The sequence below is a fragment of the Geotrypetes seraphini genome, chromosome 2, assembly GCF_902459505.1.
Source record: "Geotrypetes seraphini chromosome 2, aGeoSer1.1, whole genome shotgun sequence".
Classification (NCBI taxonomy): domain Eukaryota; kingdom Metazoa; phylum Chordata; class Amphibia; order Gymnophiona; family Dermophiidae; genus Geotrypetes; species Geotrypetes seraphini.
Window position 1 is genome coordinate 381,437,973 of NC_047085.1, and position 22,824 is coordinate 381,460,796.

The 22,824-nt window shown below is 41.6% G+C and overlaps 1 protein-coding gene across 1 annotated transcript in view; it reads right to left on the minus strand.

Annotated features, from left to right (window-relative positions):
* The window catches only part of KCNH8 (potassium voltage-gated channel subfamily H member 8), a 346,041-nt gene that overhangs the window by 193,823 nt on the left and 129,394 nt on the right, over nt 1-22,824 (minus strand). Inside the window, exon 6 of the mRNA XM_033930671.1 lies at nt 20,843-21,000. Coding sequence (XP_033786562.1) covers nt 20,843-21,000 — 158 coding nt within the window. The remainder of the gene's footprint in view (nt 1-20,842; nt 21,001-22,824) is intronic.

The following is a 22,824-nucleotide window of genomic DNA, read 5'->3' on the forward strand; positions in this document are numbered from 1 at the left end:
TAAAATTAAAACCTCCGATGTATCATAAACAAATAAAATTCACACACTATCTTATGAATAATAGATATGTCAGTAATAATTAGAATGCATTAATCAATAAAAACTAGAATTCGTAATACTAATCAATTAATTACTGTTTTAAATATATTCAACATGGCAGAATCTCAAATATTCTATTACTGATATTATTATGATTATAAAATTTGTGCTACTGTAAAAGAAATATAATGTAACATTCAAAACTACCACCCTAATTAACTCCATACCCATTTGCCAATTCAAACATCCAACTACAACTACTATCTATCCATGCATTCTTCAGAATTACAAGCCAAAGCATCATATATGTATAGCCATTATCCCCCATGTTCAGCCTGCATACAGCCCAGGAGCTACCAATCTCAAATAAATACACCACAAACACTCCTGACAACCACACCCAGGCAACTTCCAAACAGCATCCATCCCACATTCTGCAAACAACAAACAAGTAAAGTCTCCCCAGGCATCCCAGCCCCAACACTCACTATTATGCTTATGTTCAGGAATCCTTTAAAAAACTTGTGATTGTTCAGTGGGAAGCAGAAGATTGGGTTGGGTGAGGAAAATGTGGGACGGCTGAATGGGTATTTGGTATTAATTACGTCTACCTATTGTGAGATGACCAAATCACCTTGGGTTTAGGTCAACACAGAACAAATATGGAGATTAAAGAATCAAAACAAAATCAAACTGACATGCAACACAGTAGATCAATCAGTTTCTCCTGTCTCCCAAACTCTTAAGCCAGTCCCCTTCCCCCCCCCCCAAAAAAAAAAAAAAAAAATTAATATGTAGGCTTCTGCCTAAACTACCAAGCCTGGCTGACCTGAAAAGGTTATTAGAATGTCTTCACGAAACCTTTACTAGAGTATACAAACTCAGCTTCCAGCAGGCCCATCTACCACATGATACACAAAATATAGAGTCACATACAGTTTTTTTGTTTTTTTAAAATTCTATATGGTTCACAAAAGATTAAGAGTATACAGTACAAGGTGAATACAGTGGATACTACAATAGTACTAAAACAAATAAAACACTTCATATCCCAGAGCAGTGTGGATAAGCCAGTTGTGACTGTTCTTTGAACACCCTCTGCTTCCAATAGTAGGCAGCTGGTCCCAGATAGTCTTTGATTTGATCCAGTTGGGCAAGTCCTGCATCTTGTAAGCTACAACTTTGCAGACTTTCTCTTCTAAATGAATAAAACAAGCAGTCACGATTCCAGATCAGCGAAGCCTTCCCACAAATGAATAGGCGGAAGGAAGCGCTCGGTTGGGCTGAAATCTAGCAGGCTGGACATGGGGGCTGGGGCTGCTCCTGTTCCACACTCCCTGTATGTACAGGGACTTGTAGATCTTTGAGGAGCTGAGGCTGACTCTCCCCTAGCTCACCAGCTTGCATTGCTTTCATCCACATGTTACACTGCCACACTCAAGTGTTGCTTAAGCGGACCACACAGAAGCAAATAAATATGTGCTATTTTTTTAAATGTTTAAATGATTTTTAATAGAGCCAACAAAATTAAAGATGCCATAGCTCAGCCAGATAAGCAGTGTTCCAGATTTTGGAAATACCAACCCCCCCAACCCATCCCCCCCAATCCAGAGTCCCCAAAACTATCCCTAGAAGAATAATAGTAGACAATGCAATAAGCAACACAAAGAGTGAGAAAACACAGTCAACAATTCACTATGCGGCTCCTAGCCAATGTGGACGCCTAAAGTTAAATGTCCTTTACAGAATCTGTCCCTCAGTGTCCAAATAATGTTCTCTGAAAGGTTTTGGTTTGGATGTTGTCAAAGATTATTCCTATACAATAAATAATGTTGGTTACATGTAGGATAGACTTTTGAAAGTAGATAAGAATCACTGATTGTTGCATACAGTAAGCTGCATGTACCCTTGTGCCCATAGTTTTGCCAGGTCATTGTCTAGTGTAACTGCAAATATATAAATGAAAGGTGCAACAATTCTAGGTTGCTAACATTCTATAACAGAATCTGGGTGTCCAGATGCTGTTATATGCAAGGCTCTCACCTTGATGCATTAGGGCATCTAATAGGAGATGCCCACTTATAGAACTGCCTCCTTTGGTGGTAATTCTCTAAAATAGCTTCTAACATAAATGATTAGAATGATGATGCATACATGCATATAAACACACAATGCCAAATATACTCTTATGAGCTGTTCTATTTATTTATTTTAAAAATTTGTAGCCTGTCTATACTTAAGTGGATTACAGATAAACATACACAAAATGTCAAAATACACAAACACATAAAACAAAACAATATTAATCCATTTTACACTTGTTATTTTTTCCACTACTGCTTCTGAACAACCCACATTAAAAGTTTCCATAAAAGAGCTGTTTTTAAAAGCTTCTTAAAACTCTTTATCTTCGTAGTTAATCTTAATTATCCAATTGAATTATTCCACAAGTTTACCCTGGCCACTGAAATGGTCATTATGCTAATGCAAACATAAAGTACCTGTTGAATACCATCTCCAGAAAAACACATAGCCATCTCTGATCTCATAGATCATTGTGGATGATACAAAGTGAAAACATTTGGCAAATACCATGGTACAACATTACATTACATTAGTGACTTTTATTCCTCCATTACCTTGCGGTTCAAGGCGAATTACATAAGAGGTTATCTGGACATTTCCAGAAGAGTTACAGAGTTGAGCGGGTTACTTCGGGGGATTGCAATGCTTCCTTCGAAGTTAGTTTGTTTTGATGGATCTCTTGAATAGCAGGGTTTTATTTATTTTCTGAAAGTTTTGTAGTCTGGTATCGTAATCAGTAGATTGAATAGTTGGTGGTCAAGTTTCGCTGCCTGCGTTGCCAGTAGGCTATTGTACATTTTTTTGCGTTTGATGTCTGTGATTGGGGGGGGTGCGTGAATGGTGTCTGGTTTCTCCTTTGCCTGGTTGTGGTAGTTTGGATAAGCCAGTTGTTCAAGTAGGCTGGGCTGTCTCCATTCATGGCTTTGAATAGTAGACAGTAAAATCTGAATACATTACATTACATTACATTACATTAGGGATTTCTATTCCGCCTGTGCCTTGCGGTTCTAGGCGGATTACAATATAGAAGATGTCTGGGCAATTCCAGTAGAATTACATTACAGGATAAGAGTAAATTACAGGAACAGTAAAGAATTATGATACAACAATTTAACAGAATGATACATAACACAGAGGATAATACATGTCACAGAAGATAATACATATCACAGGAGATAATATATATCGATTGAATCAAGTTAAATCAGGTGTAGTGTAGAAGAGTTACAGTACATTCTAAATCACAGACAAGGAGATACTATAGGTGGGTATTTCTGAAGGCGTTGATTGGGAACTCGTTGGGAGGAGGTTAGAGTGATGGGAGATATTTTTTGAACAATAGTGTTTTTATTTCTTTACGGAAATCTTTTATGTCTGTTGTTTTGATCAGTAATTCTGAGATGTCAGAGTCGATTTTAGCTGCCTGTGTCCCTAGAAGGTTGTCGTAAAGTTTCTTACGACGAGTTCCGTTGAGAGGTGGGAAGGTGAAGATGTTCTGCGTTCTCCTTCTTCTGGGTGAGAGGTAGTAGTGAAAGCGGTTGTTTAGGTAACTAGGTGCCGAGCCGTGGGTTACTTTGAAAATGAGACAGTAGAGTTTGAATTGTATTCTTGCTCTTATTGGTAGCCAGTGAGATTCTAAGTATGCATTAGTAATGTGGTCATGTTTGCTGAGTGAGTATATGAGTCTGAGGGCTGTGTTCTGGATGGTCTGCAGTTTTTTTATTGTGTTGATAGGGCAAGGTAAGTAAAGGCTGTTGCAGTAGTCTACAATGCTCAGCACAAGAGATTGGACAATGATCCGGAATTGGTCTTTATTAAAAAATTTTCTGATTTTTCTTAGATTTCGCATTGTGAAGAATGCTTTTTGGGTGATTTTATGAATTTGTGTTTGCATTGTGCAGCATCTGTCTAGATGTATACCCAGGATTTTGAGGGAGCTTTGTATTGGGTACTTGATTGAGTTTACTTCCAGTTCTGTTAGGGATGGTTTTTTGTCCTTCTCTAGCAGTAGGAATTTAGTTTTGTCTGGGTTCAGCTTCAACTTATGATTTGTCATCCATTTTTCTACTGTTTCTAGTGTTGTTTTCAGGCGTCCTGTGGAGGTTGGATTGTGGATGTCGAAAGGAAGGAGGATGGTTATGTCGTCCGCATAGCTGAAGGAAGTAATATTTAGGGTGTCCAGGGTGGTGCCTAGGGAAGCTATGAATAGGTTGAAGAGTGTGGGAGAGAGGGGAGAGCCTTGTGGCACTCCGCATGGATTGGTCCATGGTTCTGATAGAATGTCTTTTGATTTGACTCTATATGTTCTAGTTTTAAGGAAGCCTTGGAACCAATTGTGAACTTTTCCTGAAATTCCAATTGCGTCTAGTATCTGGAGAAGTATGGAATGGTCCACCAGATTGAATGCAGCCGAGAGATCAAATTGGATGATTAGCAGTCTGTGTCCTTGGCTGAGGTGTCTTCGAGCTATGTCTAGTAAAGATACCAGAAGAGTTTCTGTACTGTGGTTGGTTCTGAATCCGGATTGGGATGGATGTAGGATGTTGTGGGCTTCTAGGTACATGGACAGTTGTTGTGCTACTAGCCCTTCTATTATTTTGACGTATGTTGGAATTGAAGCGATTGGTCTGTAGTTCGATGGGCTATCTATTAGACCTTTGGGGTCTTTCAGTATAGGCGTAACTATGATTTCACCAAGGTCAGGTGGGAACTGGCCTTCCCTGAGTGTGGTTTGCAGCCATAATATGTAGCTAGCTCTGAAGCTGGTGGAAGCTGTTGCTAGTAGGTATGGTGGGCAGTTGTTCAGATCACATGAGGATTTGCAATATTTTCTGTATAGCCTGTCCAGATCAGACCACTGGATTGTGGGGAAGTCGGTCCAGGATCTGTCTGCTGATATGGACTCATCTGTTATGGGTTTTATTAGAATCTCGTCTATGTTGTTTTGTGAGTTATTGAATGTTGTTCTGATTGAGATGATTTTATTTTTGAAGTGGTCTGCTAATTGGGAGGCTGTAGGTGTTAGGTTTCCCTGGGTGGCTAGATATGGTTTGGTGTCGGTAAGGATTTTTACTAGGTTGAAAAGTTTTTTTGTGTCTGGTTTGTCGGTGCCTATGAGGTTGGAGTAATAGTCTTTACGTTTTTCCTTCAGTTTGATTTTGTATTGCTTGATTTGGATTTTCCATTCTGTTTTAGTGTTATCTTGTTTCTGTTTTAACCATGCCCTTTCTAGTTGTCTACATTTCCTTTTTAGTTGTAGGAGTTCGATGTCAAACCATTTGTCTGATTGTCTACATATTTTATTTTTTGCTTTTAGTGGTGCTAGTTTATTCAAGGTCGATTCGCTGAGAGACCGCCAGGTGTTTATGAATTCACTAGGGTTACTGGAAACTAATGCTGGGTCCACTGCGCTCCAGAATGTGTTGGGGTCGATTTTCTGTCTGATCATAAAGCTTGTTTTGGGAGGAGTGGGTTTATTTTTGTTTTGCTGCCATTTGATGGTGAAATTGTATTTATAGTGGTCCGACCATAGGGTGGGTTGCCAAGTATTATTGCTTGATTTGGGAGCCAGTGTGAGTTGAGGTATGCGTTGGTGATGTGGTTGTATTTCTTCAGTGAATAGATCAGTCTCAGGGCTGTGTTTTAAACTGTTTGGAGTTGTTTTATCATGACCGTGGGGCAGGGGAGATAGAAAATGTTGCAGTAGTCTAGAAGTCCTAGGACTAGGGATTGGACCATGAGCTGAAAGTGTTTTCTGTTGAAGAATTTTCAGATTTGCCTTAAGTTTTGCATGATCGCGAATGATTTCTGTATTGTTTTGTTGATTTGTGGTTGCATGGTACAGCATCTATCTATCATCACTCCCAGAGGTTTTAGGGTGAATGGGATATGTGATTGAGTTTATTACTAAGTTTGTTATGGTTGGGGTTTTGGTTTTTGCAAGAAGTATAAATTTTGTTTTTTCTGGGTGGTGAAATCTGTTTGCAGTTACAATAACTGGTATTGGGGAGATGTTGTTTGCTGCTGCCTTCCAGCTTGTTAGGAGCAAGGTGATCAGTAAGATTGTTTGTAATTGTTTTTGTGGTATTGTTTTTATTGTGAAAGATAGGAGGCAATGGGTTGGTGGGTGTGAGGTAGCAGATGACTTTCTGGGGGGTTAGGATGTAGCTTCCTCTTTTGCTGGTTGTTAGTGGCAGATGATTGGATTTTAGTGTGATTGTGTGTATGATTGGAGCAGAAAAGGAGTGAGTTGCAGTGGGTGGAGTTTGGACCGATCGGCGTTGCTGTAATGCAAAGTCGGGCTGAGGAAGGAGGGACAAAATGAAGGACTTCTTCCTCCTTCCTCTGCCTGCAGAAGAGCTGGAACAGAACTGGTCTCCTACGCCCTCACCAACTCCTTTCTTTGCAGCGTTGGCAGTCAGGTTGGCTCAGCTTGGGCAGCTCCCGACAGGGGTCAGAAGACAGGGGAGCTGCCCTGAAGATGGAAACTTTTTTAAAAGTAGCGCCACAAGGGCCGTTGGGGGCGGAGCTGGTCTCCCACGCCTGCACCAACTCCTTCCCTTGCCTGAAAAGTCATAACTCTTTATAGGCTATACAAAATTTAATGGGTAACCAATGCAGCTGTCACAATAAGAGAGCAACATGCTGATATCTACTGCCACCACAAATCAAGCATGCTGTAGCATTTTGTGCAAACTGCAGTACCTTGCATCTCGATGAAACCATTCCCAGATACAAAGCGTTACAGTAATCCAATCTTTGAATCACCATAATTTGGATTACAATGCGAAAATCATACTGGGATAATGTTGGTTTCAACCAACTCAGCAGCCACATTTGGAATAAAAAAGCAAATTTCATAACAGTCAATACTTGTTCCTTCATTGAAAGAGTAGAGTCTATAAACATTCCTAAAACTTTCATCTTCTTTCTAACTGGAATCATTAAACCATCCACCTCTACACCATCAGGCTATAATGGATCCTCAGCTCTCCCAATTAACATTATTTCTGTTTTAGTGAGATTCAATACTAACTTTTGAACTGACATCCAAACATCCATAGCTTGCAAACAAGATGTTAATTTTCCTTTTAATTAAGTTTCCAGATTTTCCATGGGTAAAAAAAAAATAATTGTACATTGTCCGCATAAAATCATTAACTAACATCTAAGCCCTGTAAAACATTACTCAGAGACACAAGATAAAGATTGAAAAATACTGTATATACTCGAATATAAGTCGATCCGAATATGTCAAGACCCCCATTTTCCCTCCCAAAAGGAGGAAAAATGGTTGATTTGAATATAAATCAGGCGGCTTAATATTCAAGTACCCTACCATGTTAGGCTCTGCACCCAGCTCCTCCCTGCCAGGCACTGCAGCCAGCCCTCCCCTCCCTCCCCTGTCAGGAACTGCAGCCAGCCGCCTTCCCTCCCTCCCCTGATAGCACTGTACCCAGCCGCCTTCCCTCCTTCCCCTGTCAGGCACTGCATTCAGCTCCCTTCCTGCCAGGCACTGAACCTAGACCTCTTCCCTCCCTCCCTTCTTGTCAGGCTCTGCACCCATCCCCCTTCCCTCCCAGCCCCTGTCAGATGCTGCACCCAGACCCCTTCCTTCCTTCCTTTCCTCCTTCCCCTGTCAGGCCCTGCACCCAGACACCCTACCTCCCTCCCCCATCAGCCTATGCACCCAGCCTACCTCCCTCACATGCTCTGCACCCTGTTCCCCCTCCCTGCCCTGTCCTCGTATCTCCTCTGCCGATCCCTGGTGGTCCAAAGGTATAGCAGGCAGGAGTGAGCTTTCCGTGCTTCTGCCCTGCTGCTAACCTGGTCAGTGGTGGCTGCCACGAGATCGGGTTTCTTCAGCCACTGAGCAGCACTGAGAATGAGCGCAATCAAGAGAATTTGAGGGAGCCAGTCAGGAAGCCACTCAGTGCTGAGTGCGTTCCTGCTCGGTGCTGCTCAGTGGCTGAAGAAACCTGATCTTGCGTCAGCCACCACCGACCAGGTTAGCAGCAGTGCAGGATCATGGAAAGCTCGCTCCTGCCTGCTGCACCTCTGGACCACCAGGTGGCGGCCTACAATAATTCTGGTAGAAGGGCGCTGGTCTGACTATAAACCAGGACCACCATTTTTGGGCCAAGTTTTTGGCCCCAAAATCCCGGTTTATATTTGAACATATAAGGTAATACTGATAAGGCAGAACCTTGTGAAACTCCTTAAACATGGGCCAGATCACAGAAATTTCTCCACCACTGCTTACCTGTATAAATTGATCTTGAAAGTAAGAAAGAAACAAACCAATTATAGATTGAAACCCTAACCCTATTATTAAATGTTTACTTAATAAAATCTCAATATCAACTGTATCAAAAGCAGATGCCATCTAGTGACGGTACAAAAAGGTATTCATATCTAAACCCCTTCTCAATTCATCAGCTATAGAGGCTAATAATGATTCTACTGTACACTATGTCCTGTTCTAAAATCATATTAATGATGATCTAATAACTTTTCCTGTTCCACAAATTCTTATAATTGTTTCAAAACTATTTCTCAATAATTTCCCCTAAGTATGGTAAGACAGCAATCGGTCTATAGTTTCCTAGAACAATCTTATATAAGTTTTCTCTCTTTAATAAAGGCTTTACTGTCACTACTTTCAATAAATCTAGCATTGTACTTGATTTTAAAGATTTATTCAAAATCATTGTCATAGCATTACCCCCTTCCCCTGTTGTTTCACTATAGACAAAAAACAAGGGTCTTTCATTGATTTTGTGGGACACAAATTTTACAAAATCAGCCTATGTCACTTTCTCAAATTCACAGTAATATACATTTTCCTCATTAAAATCTTAATTTCTCAATTTCTGTATTTTCAAACAATTCAGTTGTGCATCACCAGCTTTCAAAATCAAATATAGAAATTCTTCAGCTTCTGGCCCTAAATTTTCACTCTGCTTAGTCTCTTAATCAAATCTTTTATAATTTCAAACTCTATTGGTTTATTACCTTTTCACTATAAATTCTATCTCTTTCAAGTTCACAAAATCTCTGATATTCATGCAAATGAAAACAATAATTACCACAATCATCATCATCCACAGTTCTCCAAATATGCTCATGTTTTCTTAATTCTCTCCTTAAATTCCAAAGAGGCTCAGTTATCCAGGGTAAATAATTTTCATTCTGACATAATGTAATTTCTTTCTCAGGAGTTGTGGAAGGGCATAATCAAAACATACATCTAAGTCTGATTTGGGCGTTTGGTGCTAGATGCCCAAAGTCAGCAATGGAAAAATGCCCATTTTCAAAAAATACATCTAGAAAATGTTTTTTGTTGTTTTTTTTTAATCGTCTATCTGAACGTTCAGGCTATTGTTCGTCCAGACCATCAGGATGTCTATCTTTATACCACATTTTCAACCAAAATTTCATCCAAGTTCCAAATGCCCAGAACAAGACCATTTGGATGTGGGAGGGGCCATCTTGTAATAGACTGGCCACCCAGACATGGCAATAGAGCAGTGGGGCACCTTACAGACCACTGATGTGAACTTCACAAAAAGGGTACCAGATAAACATCTCACCAGAATTCCCTTATAGGTTATGGTGAGCCCCCAAAAAAACCCCAACCCCCCTGAACCACTAAACCCACCTGTCTATGACCCCAATAGCCCTTATGGCTGCAGGTGGCACCTATATGACAGTAGAGCAGGGTTTTGGGGTGTTTTGGTGGGCGCAAATGTTCTACCATAAATGTAGTGGTTAGAGTGGCTTATGGGACTGGGTCCTCCTCTCTATGGTTCACTAGCCCACCCTTAGGCTATTTAAGACACCTGTGTGCAGCTCTACTAAGCTTTCCTATACCAGGTGCTGATGTTCTGGAGACAGGTATGCACTTTTTTATTCTGATCTTTGTGGGGGTGTGAGGGGGTCAGTGAACACAGGTGGAGTGTGTGTGTGTGATCTTTACTTTGTCTCTGTAGTTGTTATCTGGTCACTTTGGATACCTTTTTGGCACTTATACCTATTTTAACATTAGCTAACTCACAACATTTAAGTTTCATCCATGATGTCTAGTAAAACATTTGATAATCCCTGCAGGACAACTACCGTATTTTCGCGGATATAACGCGCACCCGTGTAAAACGCGCACACGGGTATAGCGCGCAGAAACCACAATATTATGTATAAAAACTTTTGTATACCGCGCTCACGGGTATAACGCGCATGCTGCCCGACTGTCCTTTCGCCCGCCCCGACTCTCCTCTGGCCACCCCGACTCTCCTTTCGCCCGCCCCGACTCTCCTCTGGCCACCCCGACTCTCCTTTCGCCCGCCCCGACTCTCCTCTGGCCACCCCGACTCTCCTTTCGCCCTCCCCGACTCTCCGTGCGCTGTCCCGACTCTCCGTTTACCCGCCCTGCCCTGCCCCCCCCCCCGGCAGGACCACTCGCACCCCCACCCCGAAGGACCGCCGACTCCCCGACAATATCGGGCCAGAAGGGAGCCCAAACCCTCCTGGCCACGGCGACCCCCTACCCCCACCCCGCCCGACGCCCGATTCACCCCCCCCAGCAGGACCGCTCGCACCCCCACCCCGAACGACCGCTCGCACGCGCTCCCACCCGCACCCGCGATCGGAGCAAGAGGGAGCCCAAGCCCTCTTGCCCGGCCGACTCCCCGACAATATCGGGCCAGGAGGGAGCCCAATCCCTCCTGGCCACGGCGACCCCCTACCCCCACCCCGCACTACATTACGGGCAGGAGGGATCCCAGGCCCTCCTGCCCTCGACGCAAACCCCCCTCCCTCCCTCCAACGACCGCCCCCCCCAAGAACCTCCGACCGCCCCCCCAGCCGACCCGCGACCCCCCTGGCCGACCCCCACGACACCCCCACCCCCCTTCCCCGTACCTTTGCTAGTTGGCCGGACAGACGGGAGCCAAACCCGCCTGTCCGGCAGGCAGCCAACGACGGAATGAGGCCGGATTGGCCCATCCGTCCCAAAGCTCCGCCTACTGTGGGGCCTAAGGCGCGTGGGCCAATCAGAATAGGCCCTGGAGCCTTAGGTCCCACCTGGGGGCGCGGCCTGAGGCACATGGTCGGGTTGGGCCCATGTGCCTCAGGCCACGCCCCCAGGTGGGACCTAAGGCTCCAGGGCCTATTCTGATTGGCCCACGCGCCTTAGGCCCCACCAGTAGGCGGAGCTTTGGGATGGATGGGCCAATCCGGCCTCATTCCGTTGTTGGCTGTCTGCCGGACAGGCGGGTTTGGCTCCCGTCTGTCCGGCCAACTAGCAAAGGTACGGGGAAGGGGGGTGGGGGTGTCGTGGGGGTCGGCCAGGGGGGTCGCGGGTCGGCTGGGGGGGCGGTCGGAGGTTCTTGGGGGGGGCGGTCGTTGGAGGGAGGGAGGGGGGTTTGCGTCGAGGGCAGGAGGGCCTGGGATCCCTCCTGCCCGTAATGTAGTGCGGGGTGGGGGTAGGGGGTCGCCGTGGCCAGGAGGGTTTGGGCTCCCTCCTGGCCCAATATTGTCGGGGAGTCGGCCGGGCAAGAGGGCTTGGGCTCCCTCTTGCTCCGATCGCGGGTGCGGGTGGGAGCGCGTGCGAGCGGTCGTTCGGGGTGGGGGTGCGAGCGGTCCTGCTGGGGGGGGTGAATCGGGCGTCGGGCGGGGTGGGAACTATGTAGAAAAACTTTTGTATACCGCGCTCACGCGTATAACGCGCGAGGGGTATGCGCGGTAGGTAAAAACGCATATAACGCGCGCGTTATATCCGCGAAAATACGGTAAGTCTAGGCCGGCCCCCATCCCACCCACACACTGCCCTAACTACTCCTCCAGCTATGTCCCTTTCAGCTCTGGGTGCACAGTGGCATTCAGAGGCCTAAAGAGTCCAGAAAGTTGGTTTGATTATCAGCACTTGGATGACCTGTCTTTTAGGTCCAAGTGCTAATTTGGGCAGATTTTTAGATGTGTTTAAATTTTGATTATGAGCCCCATATTGTCTAAAGAGTTCTCTAATGTCATATAGCATTCATTCATCTTTTCAGAAACATCTTCAGTCTCTAATAACTGTCTCAAATATGGAAACCATTTATATCCTAATGATTGCACCTCAAACTAGGATGAATAGAAAAAGTTTGCTCAGTTACTTATGATTTTGTCAATATATTATCAATTTTCATAACAAATTTTACCAAGCAATAATCTAACCAGTTTACTGGCTGAACTGGCATAAATTATCTTTAATCTCTGAGGTTAAAAAAGCTAAATCCAACACATGACCTGCAGAATGAGACTATTGTCACAATCTGATCAAATGAACATGCCTCAAACAACTGAAACAATTCATGATCCCGCTTTCCTGACATATCTGTTTTGAAGTTAGAGAAATATTAAAATCTCCAAGCACAAACATTTTTTCCATATCTATCGGAAGATCTATCAAAATGTCAAACACAATAAAGAGATCACCGATTAATTTATCTGGTGGACAATGCACATCACAAAAAGAAATATCTTGATTAGAAATCACTAGATATTCCATCGATGGAGACATTCCAACTGTAACTTATTTAAAACTTAACTTATTTTAAAAAATACATTAATTTTCCCTCTCCCCCTCTTCTCATTTTAAACTTTCCTCCACTATCTGGTTTGGCACTTTCCTCCTCCTCTCCTGAAGCTGTTTCCTTTTTTGAGCTTTCCTTGTCTTTCTTCTAGCTGGCCAAGAGGAGGAGTGCTGGAGATTCCACAAGGAAACCTTCAGTCTGAGGAACTGAACTAACCCAATAAAGGGGCAGGGTTTCATAGCCTCTGTCACAGTTCTTTTGAAGTCTAGATCCTTCAATCTTGAATAAGCCCTCCCTACCTGTGTCTTAATATTGAACCACACCATTCAGTGATTACTAGATGCCAAAGGATCACCCACCAAAACACTTTCCCTGTTTGCAAACACCAGTTCCAGAATAGCTCCATCCTATGTGGGTTCCATTACCAACTGCTGGAACAGTTCTTTCTGTAATGAATATAAGATCCCCTTGCTTCTAGAGGACTCCGCAGTAGGGGCATGTAAGGGTTAAGCCCCTGCCTATAGATTTTACAAGGAGCTTCACAACCTTCTGTACAATTCAAGGACTATGCTTTAAGCAGAAGTGAACTTTGACCTGTATTTGATCTTTAGTAAAAACTTCTCAAGGCCACTCAACTGATACACTTAACTGGGCATATACAAAGGAAAAGATGACAGCCACTAAGGAAACAGAGACTCCTGAATTCCTCAAAGGAGGAGGAGCTTAGTTCTTGGAATTGGAGCTCCTCTTCACTGATAGGTTATATATAGCTCTGTGATATACCCAGCTAGGAACTTAGGAGGCATAATTTAAAGCCTGTAGGGTGATTGTGTGTTTACTATGAAGTGAGTGTCTATGCATTAGTGCAATAGGGTTTTTAAAAAAAATATTTCCTAAGTATCCTAGCTTGTGAATAAGTCTCACATCTCAATTATACTGTTTGACCACTTCAGCTGCCACTTGTTTTAGCAATAAAGAATCTTATTTTTCTAATACCTGGCCTGGTTCATTGCTTGTCAGAATGATGCGGGGTTAAGAACTCAGATCTAGAGAACATAAATAATAAGTAAATAGTAAGTTGTGGTGCTAAACAAATTATATTACACACACACTTTGTTCCCCTTGCACTGTTTCTTAAGAAAATTTGTTTGTAGGCAGTACTTGCACACTAATTCTACCCTATTACGATTACAGACACCCCAAGTCCAGCATACAGTCAAACCTTGGTTTACGAGTGCACCGGTTTGCGAGTGTTTTGCAAGACGAGCAAAACATTCACAAAATCGGCACCTTGGAAACCGAGTTTGACTCGATTTATGAGCGCCATCCCCGCAATTCGGCATCCTCCCTGCTCGCGTCCCCCCCCCTGCGATTCTACATGCCCCCTGAGCACCGAAAAGAAATCCCTTACCTCGATTGGGCACCGGCACCAGCACCAACGCATAGGACATGCCAGTGCCTGAAGATCCTCCCTCTTCTGGGCTGGGCGGTGCTTCAAAGGAGATCCTCCCTGTTGCCTGTGCTGGGCTGGACTGGGCTTTGAGCATTTGTGCATGCTCAAAGCCTTCTGATCTCGCTCTCGCTCTCTCCGAGATTCTCAGATTCAGAATCTCGGAGAGAGCGAGATCAGAAGGCTTTGAGCATGCGCAAATGCTCAAAGCCCAGTCCAGCCCAGCACAGGCAACAGGGAGGATCTCCTCTGACGCACAGCCCAGCCCAGAAGAGGGAGGATCTTCGGGCACCGGCACCGTCATGTCCTATGCGTTGGTGCTGGTGCCGATGCCCAATCGAGGTAAGGGATTTCTTTTCGGTGATCGGGGGGCATGTAGAATCGCAGGGGGGGGACGCGAGCAGGGGGAAGGATGCTGGTTCGCAAAGGAGGATGCCGGATCGCGGGGGGGGGGGGGAGTATGGAGCAGCATCAGTGGCCTCAAGGGGGGGAACGAAGCAGCGCCGGTAGCCTCGGGGGGGGGGGGGGGGCGAGGTGGAACAGATCAAAGCGAGTTTCCCTTACTTACTATAGGGAAACTCGCTTTGATATACGAGCAATTTGGTTTACGAGCATACTTCTGGAACAAATTATGCTCGTAAACCAAGGTTCCACTGTATTTAAATTATCTCTACAGTTATTCTTTTACCTATACAGTTATTCCCCTTTCACAGTAATCTTGTGAATATCTTAAATTAAATCTGTCCATTTCTTCTGACTATAAAGGGGTCTGTATATGACACCAATGTAAATAAATTTTCCATTCCATCTTTGCAGATTAACCCACAGTCAGCGTACTAAGGGGGTGTGGGACGGACTGCCTCGGGCATCATCTTAGTGGGGGTACCGGCACCTCCCTGCCCCTCCACGCCATGCTTGTGCCTTCCCTCCCTCCCCATACCTCTTTATATCTTTGCCAGCACAAACAACTTCTCTGGCCTGCTGTTAGCGCCAACAATGTTCCCCTCTGAAATCACTACCTGATTATGGGGCCAGGAAGTGACATCAGAGGGAAAGCCAATGCGATCTTGAAGATTTAAAAAGATACAGGGGGGAATGGAGGGCTTGAGTGTGGTATGGTGGGCAGGAAAGGAGCAGGGGGCATAGAAGGAATGGGAAGGGGCAGAAAGGAAGGCACAGGGGGCACCACTGCCCAGGCGCCTTCTACTCTCACTACACCACTGCCCACAATGCTTCTTCCTTACCCTATATGTCCTGCAATTCTGTCACTTTAATATTATTCTTAACATATGTCACTCCTATACCTTTTTTTCCTACCCTGTCCCTCATGAATAGATTATAGCCAGGTACAGGGAATTATGATAAAGTACCTGAATGTAAACCACTTAGGATATAAGTAGTATATAAATAATAAAATAAAATAAATAAACTATATCCCAGTCATGGTTCTCCGTGAACCAGTCTCCATGACCGCCATTAAATCCAAGTCAGCTTCTAGCATTAGAACCTCTAGATCTGGAAATTTGTTTTCCATACTATGGGTATTGGTATACAAGCTTTCTAGATCTCACCCTTTTATCCCATTTTAATAAGGGTATTTGATGTCAACCATCCCCAGTAAATTTAATTTAAAGCCCTCTCCAGTATATTAGCCAGTCTTTAATGAAAGACATTTCTTTCCTTCTTTGATAGATGGACACAATTTCTGCTAAGTCGCTCATAGAAAATCATCTCATGGTCTAGTAAACTGAAGTGCTCATGTTGAACCATCCATTAAGCCATGCTTGCAGTTCCAGGATGCAATTTTCCCTTATTTGTCCTTTAGCTACGACAGGAAAGATTGATGATAACACTGCCTGTGCACCTAAATGCTTCACCCTCTGTCCCAGATTCATGACGTCTCTTATGATACATTCAGTGGGATGTCTAGCGTTATCATTTATGCCAAAATGGATAAGCATACTTTTGGTTAGCACTAGAAATCTCACAATGTTTTTCTTAAGGTAATAATAGTTATATATATATGTACATATCTTTTTGTTGAGATATGAGAATGAAAATTTAAATGCTTTTTAGTGCTAGAAGTACTGATTTCTAACGTTTTATGTGTTGGAAACATTGATTCTTAACACTTATTATTTTTTATAGGGGAACTTCCTTGAGACAGCTACATTGAAAAATAGTTCTGTGTCGGAACTTGATCCCCCCTAGCCGAGCTGATACTAAAGATGAATATTAACTTTAAATGATTAAACAAATAATTTATTAAATAAAGTTTAAACATAGAAGAAAGCATAAAGTATATTAAAATATTAAAAATAAAAAGACCAATGACGATCTGGGTGCCATTGGTCTATGTGTGAACACCTACTACACACTGTGGTCCCGCCGAGGTCTTTGAATGACCTACTTAAGGTATAAGCTGTGAAGAATTTAAAATGGATAAGCAGCATAGGATAATGGCCAGTAGGCTTGATGAGTCTATAATGGTCATAGGATCTTATTCTATAAAGGAACATAGGCATTTCTGGTACTAAACTAAACTAAACCTTAAGTTTATATACCGCATCATCTCCACCACGGATGTTGTGGAGCTCGGCACAGTTTACAAGAACTTAAAATATAGGAAGAGAAGGAAAAAAAAGGTTTACATGAACTTATATATAGAAGAGAAGAGTAAGGGGGGATAGAATTACATTTTAATGAAAAGCCAGGTTTTCAGTTGCTTGTGGAATAATTGGAGGGAGCCCAGATTCCGCAGCGGGGTAGTAAGGTTGTCCCAAAGACCTGTGATTCTGAAGAGAAGGGATTTTCTCAGTTTGCCTGCATAGAGAATACCGTATAGAGAGGGGAAGGATAATTTATACCTTTGGGCGGGTCTGGTAGAGTCAGGACTCGAGGAGTTATAAAATAGTGGGAATAAGGGAGGAAGGATGCCGTGAATGATCTTAAAAGCCAGGCAGGAGCATTTGAAATGGATTCTGGAAATCACTGGGAGCCAGTGAAGTTTGGCTAGGAGTGGGGAGACATGGTCAGACTTGCGTTTTGCAAAGATCAACTTGGCTGCAGTATTCTGGATTAGCTGGAGTCTTTGAAGACTCTTTTTTGATAGGCTTAAGTAGATGGCATTGCAGTAGTCTAATTTGGAGAGGATGATAGATTGGACAAGGACGGCAAAATGTTGTTGGCGAAAATAGGATCTTACTTTCCTCAGCATGTGGAGGCTGAAAAAGCATGATTTAGCCAAGGAGTTGAGGTGGTCATTGAGAGAGAGAGAAGAATCGATGATGATGCCAAGGACCTTGCTTGAGAACTCAAGCTGCAGTGCAGCACCTGAGGGTAGTGCGAAGAGGGTGGGCAGGTGTTCTAATTTTGCGCTGAGCCAGAGTAATTTTGTTTTTGATTCATTCAATTTCATCTGTACCGAGAAGGACCAAGAATGGAGTCTCATTATGCAAGCTGTAATGTTCTCGTGGTCCTTTACAAATACCAGTGTGATCACTTATGATAGCCATAAAGCGTGAGTGCCTAAGTGCAATTGGTACTTAAAGTATTCTGTAAGTTATGCGGGTAAGTGGGAGCCCCACATATGTCCCACATATATTCTGCCTCTGTGTACACCATCTTGCAAATAAGCACTATGTAAATGAAAAAGTATTTGCAGAAAAGCGTTAGTCTGCGTGCTGGCATTTACATATCTAAGTATGTTTATGTTTATTTAAGATTTGATATACCGTTCCTGTATTTTACTGACCTAAGCAGTTTACAAAGTATCAAACTAAAATGAAATTAGGTACTTGAGAAAAACTACCCTATCTGTCCCAAAGGCTCACAATCTAGCTAAAGTACCAGATAAACTAAAAATATGTAATAACAACATATAATACATTTTCAAGATCAAAAATCAAAGAAATAGAAAATAGAAAGAATGAAAGAAGATAACAAATTAAAAATAAAATAAAACAAATTTAAGAGATAGAAAACTCTCTGAAGCGACCTGACGGCAAACAGTCATATTTTAGTGCAGGTCTTAATACAACTCCCACCACAGCACACTTCACAGATCCGCCACTGGCAGAGCTTGAGAGCATCAAAGAAATTAACATTTCTAAAACATATAATAATAATAATAATATAATAATAATAATAACAACTTTATTTTGTAAACCGCAATACCATAAGCAGTTCAGTGCTGTTTACAGAGGAAGAGACTAAATACAGGCAGCGATGTTACAGAAAATACTTTCAATTACGTTAGTAAGCCGAGAATAGTTAGGTATATCCGGAAGAATGTCAAATCAACATAAATCAGTACAAATTAATACAAATTAAGGCAGATTGCGGTCCCAATTCTAAACATTCTAAATATTTTAAGCATTTAAGTGTGTAATGCACACATATTTGTTAGTGACACATTTAGAGATTGCCTTGCTAGTGTTTTTAAGAGTCTCATCCACAATATAATAAAATCATTCTTTTCATAATCAATAATTAAAAAAAAATCAAAATCCCACCCCTCTCCCCAAACTTACAATTATATAAAGTCAGTGAAAAATATTAACTATTCATTACAATAAGGGTGGGTGGGAAAGGGATAAATTTTATTTGGGGAATTCTGTGATATCTCAAGTGATGTATTAAGTTAATCTGTTATTTCTTTCTGTACACTTGATGCAAATATAAAATGAATAAAGAACCTAAGAGTCTCATCCAGATGTTAGCCAGGTCTTGTCTTGCATTTCTTAAAATCCATGGGCCAAATGGTCACCATCTTAAGTGCTAAGCATAACGGGGACAATTTTAAAAAGGACTCTAAAAGTTAGGCACCCAAAATCTGGGATGCTAATTTTGGCTCTCCCACACATGCTCAGTTAGATCAAAACTGAGCATGCATGGGAGAGCCAGCATTAGTGTCTGAAGTGCACCTGCTGAATTAAGTACTGCTTGTTCAGCAATGATGGGGCTCATGCAGGAGATATCTTCAACTGGTATATGACGTTGGAACATCCAAAAAGTTTTCCCAACTTTATTTATTGATCTAACTGGGCACCAGTTTGAATATCATCTGGAGCCCAATTAACTTTGGATGACTATTATACCTTCTTGTGTTACACTTGTTGTTGTTTGTTTGTTTTTTATTGATCGAAGGAAGCTTAAGATAATGTATAGAGTATGTAATTTGTAAACCGTATAGCCAATATGTGGTACATAAATTTTAAAATAAATACCTGGTTCATGGCCATTGAGACACAGTAATCTGATGCTTTATCTTAATGCTCCAAATGTCACGAAGACCAGTCTTTGGTTTCTTATTGAAAAATTCAGATATTAATTTGTAGCACTGAGTGGCCTGATGTCCCAGGAAATCCGTCTGGAAGCATAGGACTGGCAAACTATACTGATTTTTAAGATTTTACCAATCAGGGAACCCCTTCTGAATGGCTTGCTTCAACTGTAACCACTTATAACTTTGAGACTTAGCAATACCAAATGTTTGTTGAAGTCGTGAAAAGTCAAGCAGCTTTCCATCAGATATTACATCATCCAAATTATGTATGCCCGCCTTCATCCAATGCTTCCAGATGATCTTAAACCCGCCAATTTGAATCTTGGAGTTCAGCCAAAGGGACTGACAGGTGACAATTTTGTTTCCCCCCCCAGTTCAAGGTTGTAAACTGAAAAAAACACCATGAACACCTTCTCTCGCACCAGGCAGCATCATGGGGTAAAGACCTAGAACAATTGCTTTCACCCACTACTTATGGGGAATTTAGGAAACGTCTAAAAACACACTTGTTCCTAAAGCATCTAGACAACTGATCCTCTCTTCTCTCTCCCCTCTATAGCGATTAACTTGTTCTATTGATCACTTCCTCCTCAAAAATGGATTTCCTGTCCTATTAATTCTCTTTCTTCCTCCCCTCTTAAAGTCAATTTCAATTTGTTACCTCTGCTTAATCTTCTGTAAACCGCATAGAACTTCACGGTATTGCGGTATATAAGCTGTTATTATTATGAATTGGAATAGGTGTTAAATTAGTAATAAATTTTAATGTCTCCCAAGTGTCTAATAAAATTCTATTGTCCTTATATAACCTTGGAAGCTTGATACTCAAAACGTGACCTGGATATTCAGTGCCAGATGCTACACATAGCCCAGCATTGAATACCTGGTGTGAATTCAGCACACAACTGTATGTGGCTTTAAAACTGCTGACTACTATGGGCTGAACATCTACCCCTATTTTACAAAACATTATAAAAAGCTCAGTCTGGGTTCTCTCTCACACTGTTAATAGCTTTCAGTGTTACTATAATCATGAACGCCCCTATTACTTGAATACAAACTTGATAAAGAAAACATATTACATTTCAAATTCTATTTTTCAGCTAGTAATCAAAACACAGGGCTCATTAGTAGGCAATGTTTTGATTTATAGATTTTTCTCCCATTTTGAACCAATGAATAAAATTATTAGTAAATATGACCAATTGATGGAAACTTCCAGAAATACAACATAACTTGATATCCTGAATACCTGCCAGTACTTGGGGGGACTCAAATTTTTAACTGTTCTGTAACAAATAAGCAAAAAAAAAATCCTGTTTAAAACCAACATATGATTCATACTGAGCAAATGTCTGAAATGAAAGGCAAAAACCTTAAATTAACCATGTTAAAAATAATACTCACCACAGTGACATTGAAAGCATAGAGGAGATCGAAAGGAAGTGCAGCAATTAAGTCAATGATGAACCAGGTAGTAACGTAGTGGATACAAATAGATCTTGCTTCAAATATAACTTGGCCAGACTTGCTGACATATGTTGTACGAAAGTTTAAAATAATATCTGCTTGGCAAAGGGAAAATAAAATAAAATTAGATAATAAAAAACATTGGATACCATCAAAATCCTTGAGAATTAATTTTTTCAGTGTAGTAAAGTTATTACATATTCACCTTTAGTTATATAACTATATTTATCAATTACTAAATTAATTGTATCTAAATTCAGTTATCAATTACTTCCTCCATTTTGCACAAATTCATAGGACCTGTATTTAGGGCTCCTTTTACAAAGCCGTACTAAGGCCTTAATGCACAGAATAGCGTACGCTAAATTACCGCACGCGTTACCCGCTACCACCTCCTTTGGAGCAGGGGGTAGATTTCTGGCTAGCATGCGCTAATCCGGTATATGTGTTAAAACTGCTAGCCCGGCTTTGTAAAAGGAGCCCTTAGTTGTGACAATCAGCATTTTGCTGAATGCTACCCATGTTAAACCTGGAAATTCAATGCTTTGAGGAAAAGTCCATAGTCTGTTATTGAGAAAGACATGGGGAAAGCCACTGTTTGCCCTGGATCGGTAGCATGGAATATTGCTACTTATTGGGTTTTGGCCAGGTTCTAGTGACCTGGATTGGCCACCATGAGAATGGGCTACTGGACTTGATGGACCATTGGTCTGTCCCGGTAAGGCTATTCTTATGTTTTTATGTAATTTCTGGGTGTCTGGAGCAGGTCAATGCATTCAGCACTTACTTTCAAAACAAAACATTCCCACCAACCAGCCTTCACTGATAAACCTCTAATTCCATATGCATCCGTAGGACTCTTCGATCTAGTAATCAAAATCTACTCATCATCTCCTTGATAAGAGAACTCTTCTACGACACTATTCGCATAGCCATCTTCTCTGTTACAGCTCCCTTTGTGGAATGCCCTTCCTGCTGAACTTCGTTTAGAAAATTCTTTAGATAAATTTAAAATCAAACTCAAAACTTTCCTTTTTAAAGACGTCTATACCTTGTAAACCCTCATTTCCACAACTATTGTTCCTCTTTTGTAAACTATTGTTCCTCTTTGACAATAAAAGATGCTTCATTTGAAGTGACCCCCCCCATCCAATTGTACTTCCCTTTCCATTTTGCCTCCCTTTATTTTTATTTTCCATTTCGATATATTTAATAACTCTCCTCTCCCCATTGTTTCTCTTTCATATCATGTATGTCAATGCATAAGTTCTTCCCTTCTTTTAGCTTAGCTATGTTTTTATTTTATGTTTTTTAATTTTTATATTCTATTTTATTGTTAACTGTTTAGATACTTGTATGATAAACGGTATATCAAAAATAAAGAAACTTGAACTTGAAAGATAGGGTTGACTTTTTTAAAAAAATCTTTAATTCTTTATTAAGTTTCGTATATTTTCTATAACAGAAATCATCATGAAATCAACAGTTTCCATGGAAATATAAGTAGGAAAAAAGATATAGTATGGAAATCTAAACATATGTTAACTGCTTGTTAGTCCATAATAATTGAAGGAGGAGATATAGAAATAAGTCAGAGAAACATTAAGATAATTCCATAGGAAACCTAGTGGACATCCTGAAGTGGGCCTAAAATTAATTACGAGCTTATTCTTGTCTATTGGTAGGGGTACTTGCTGTTACCATACCTTTCTCAACAATAAATCTAGATAATTGTGATGAATCAAAGAAAATATACCTAGCTCCATTATAATTAACCATACATTTACAAGGATACCTTAATACAAAAGTAGCTCCCAGTTTTAAAACCTGGGGTCTCAAAAGCAAAAACTGTTTTCTCTTTTTTTGTGTTGTTCTAGATACGTCTGGATACATTCTAATTTTTTGATTCAAAAAGATTA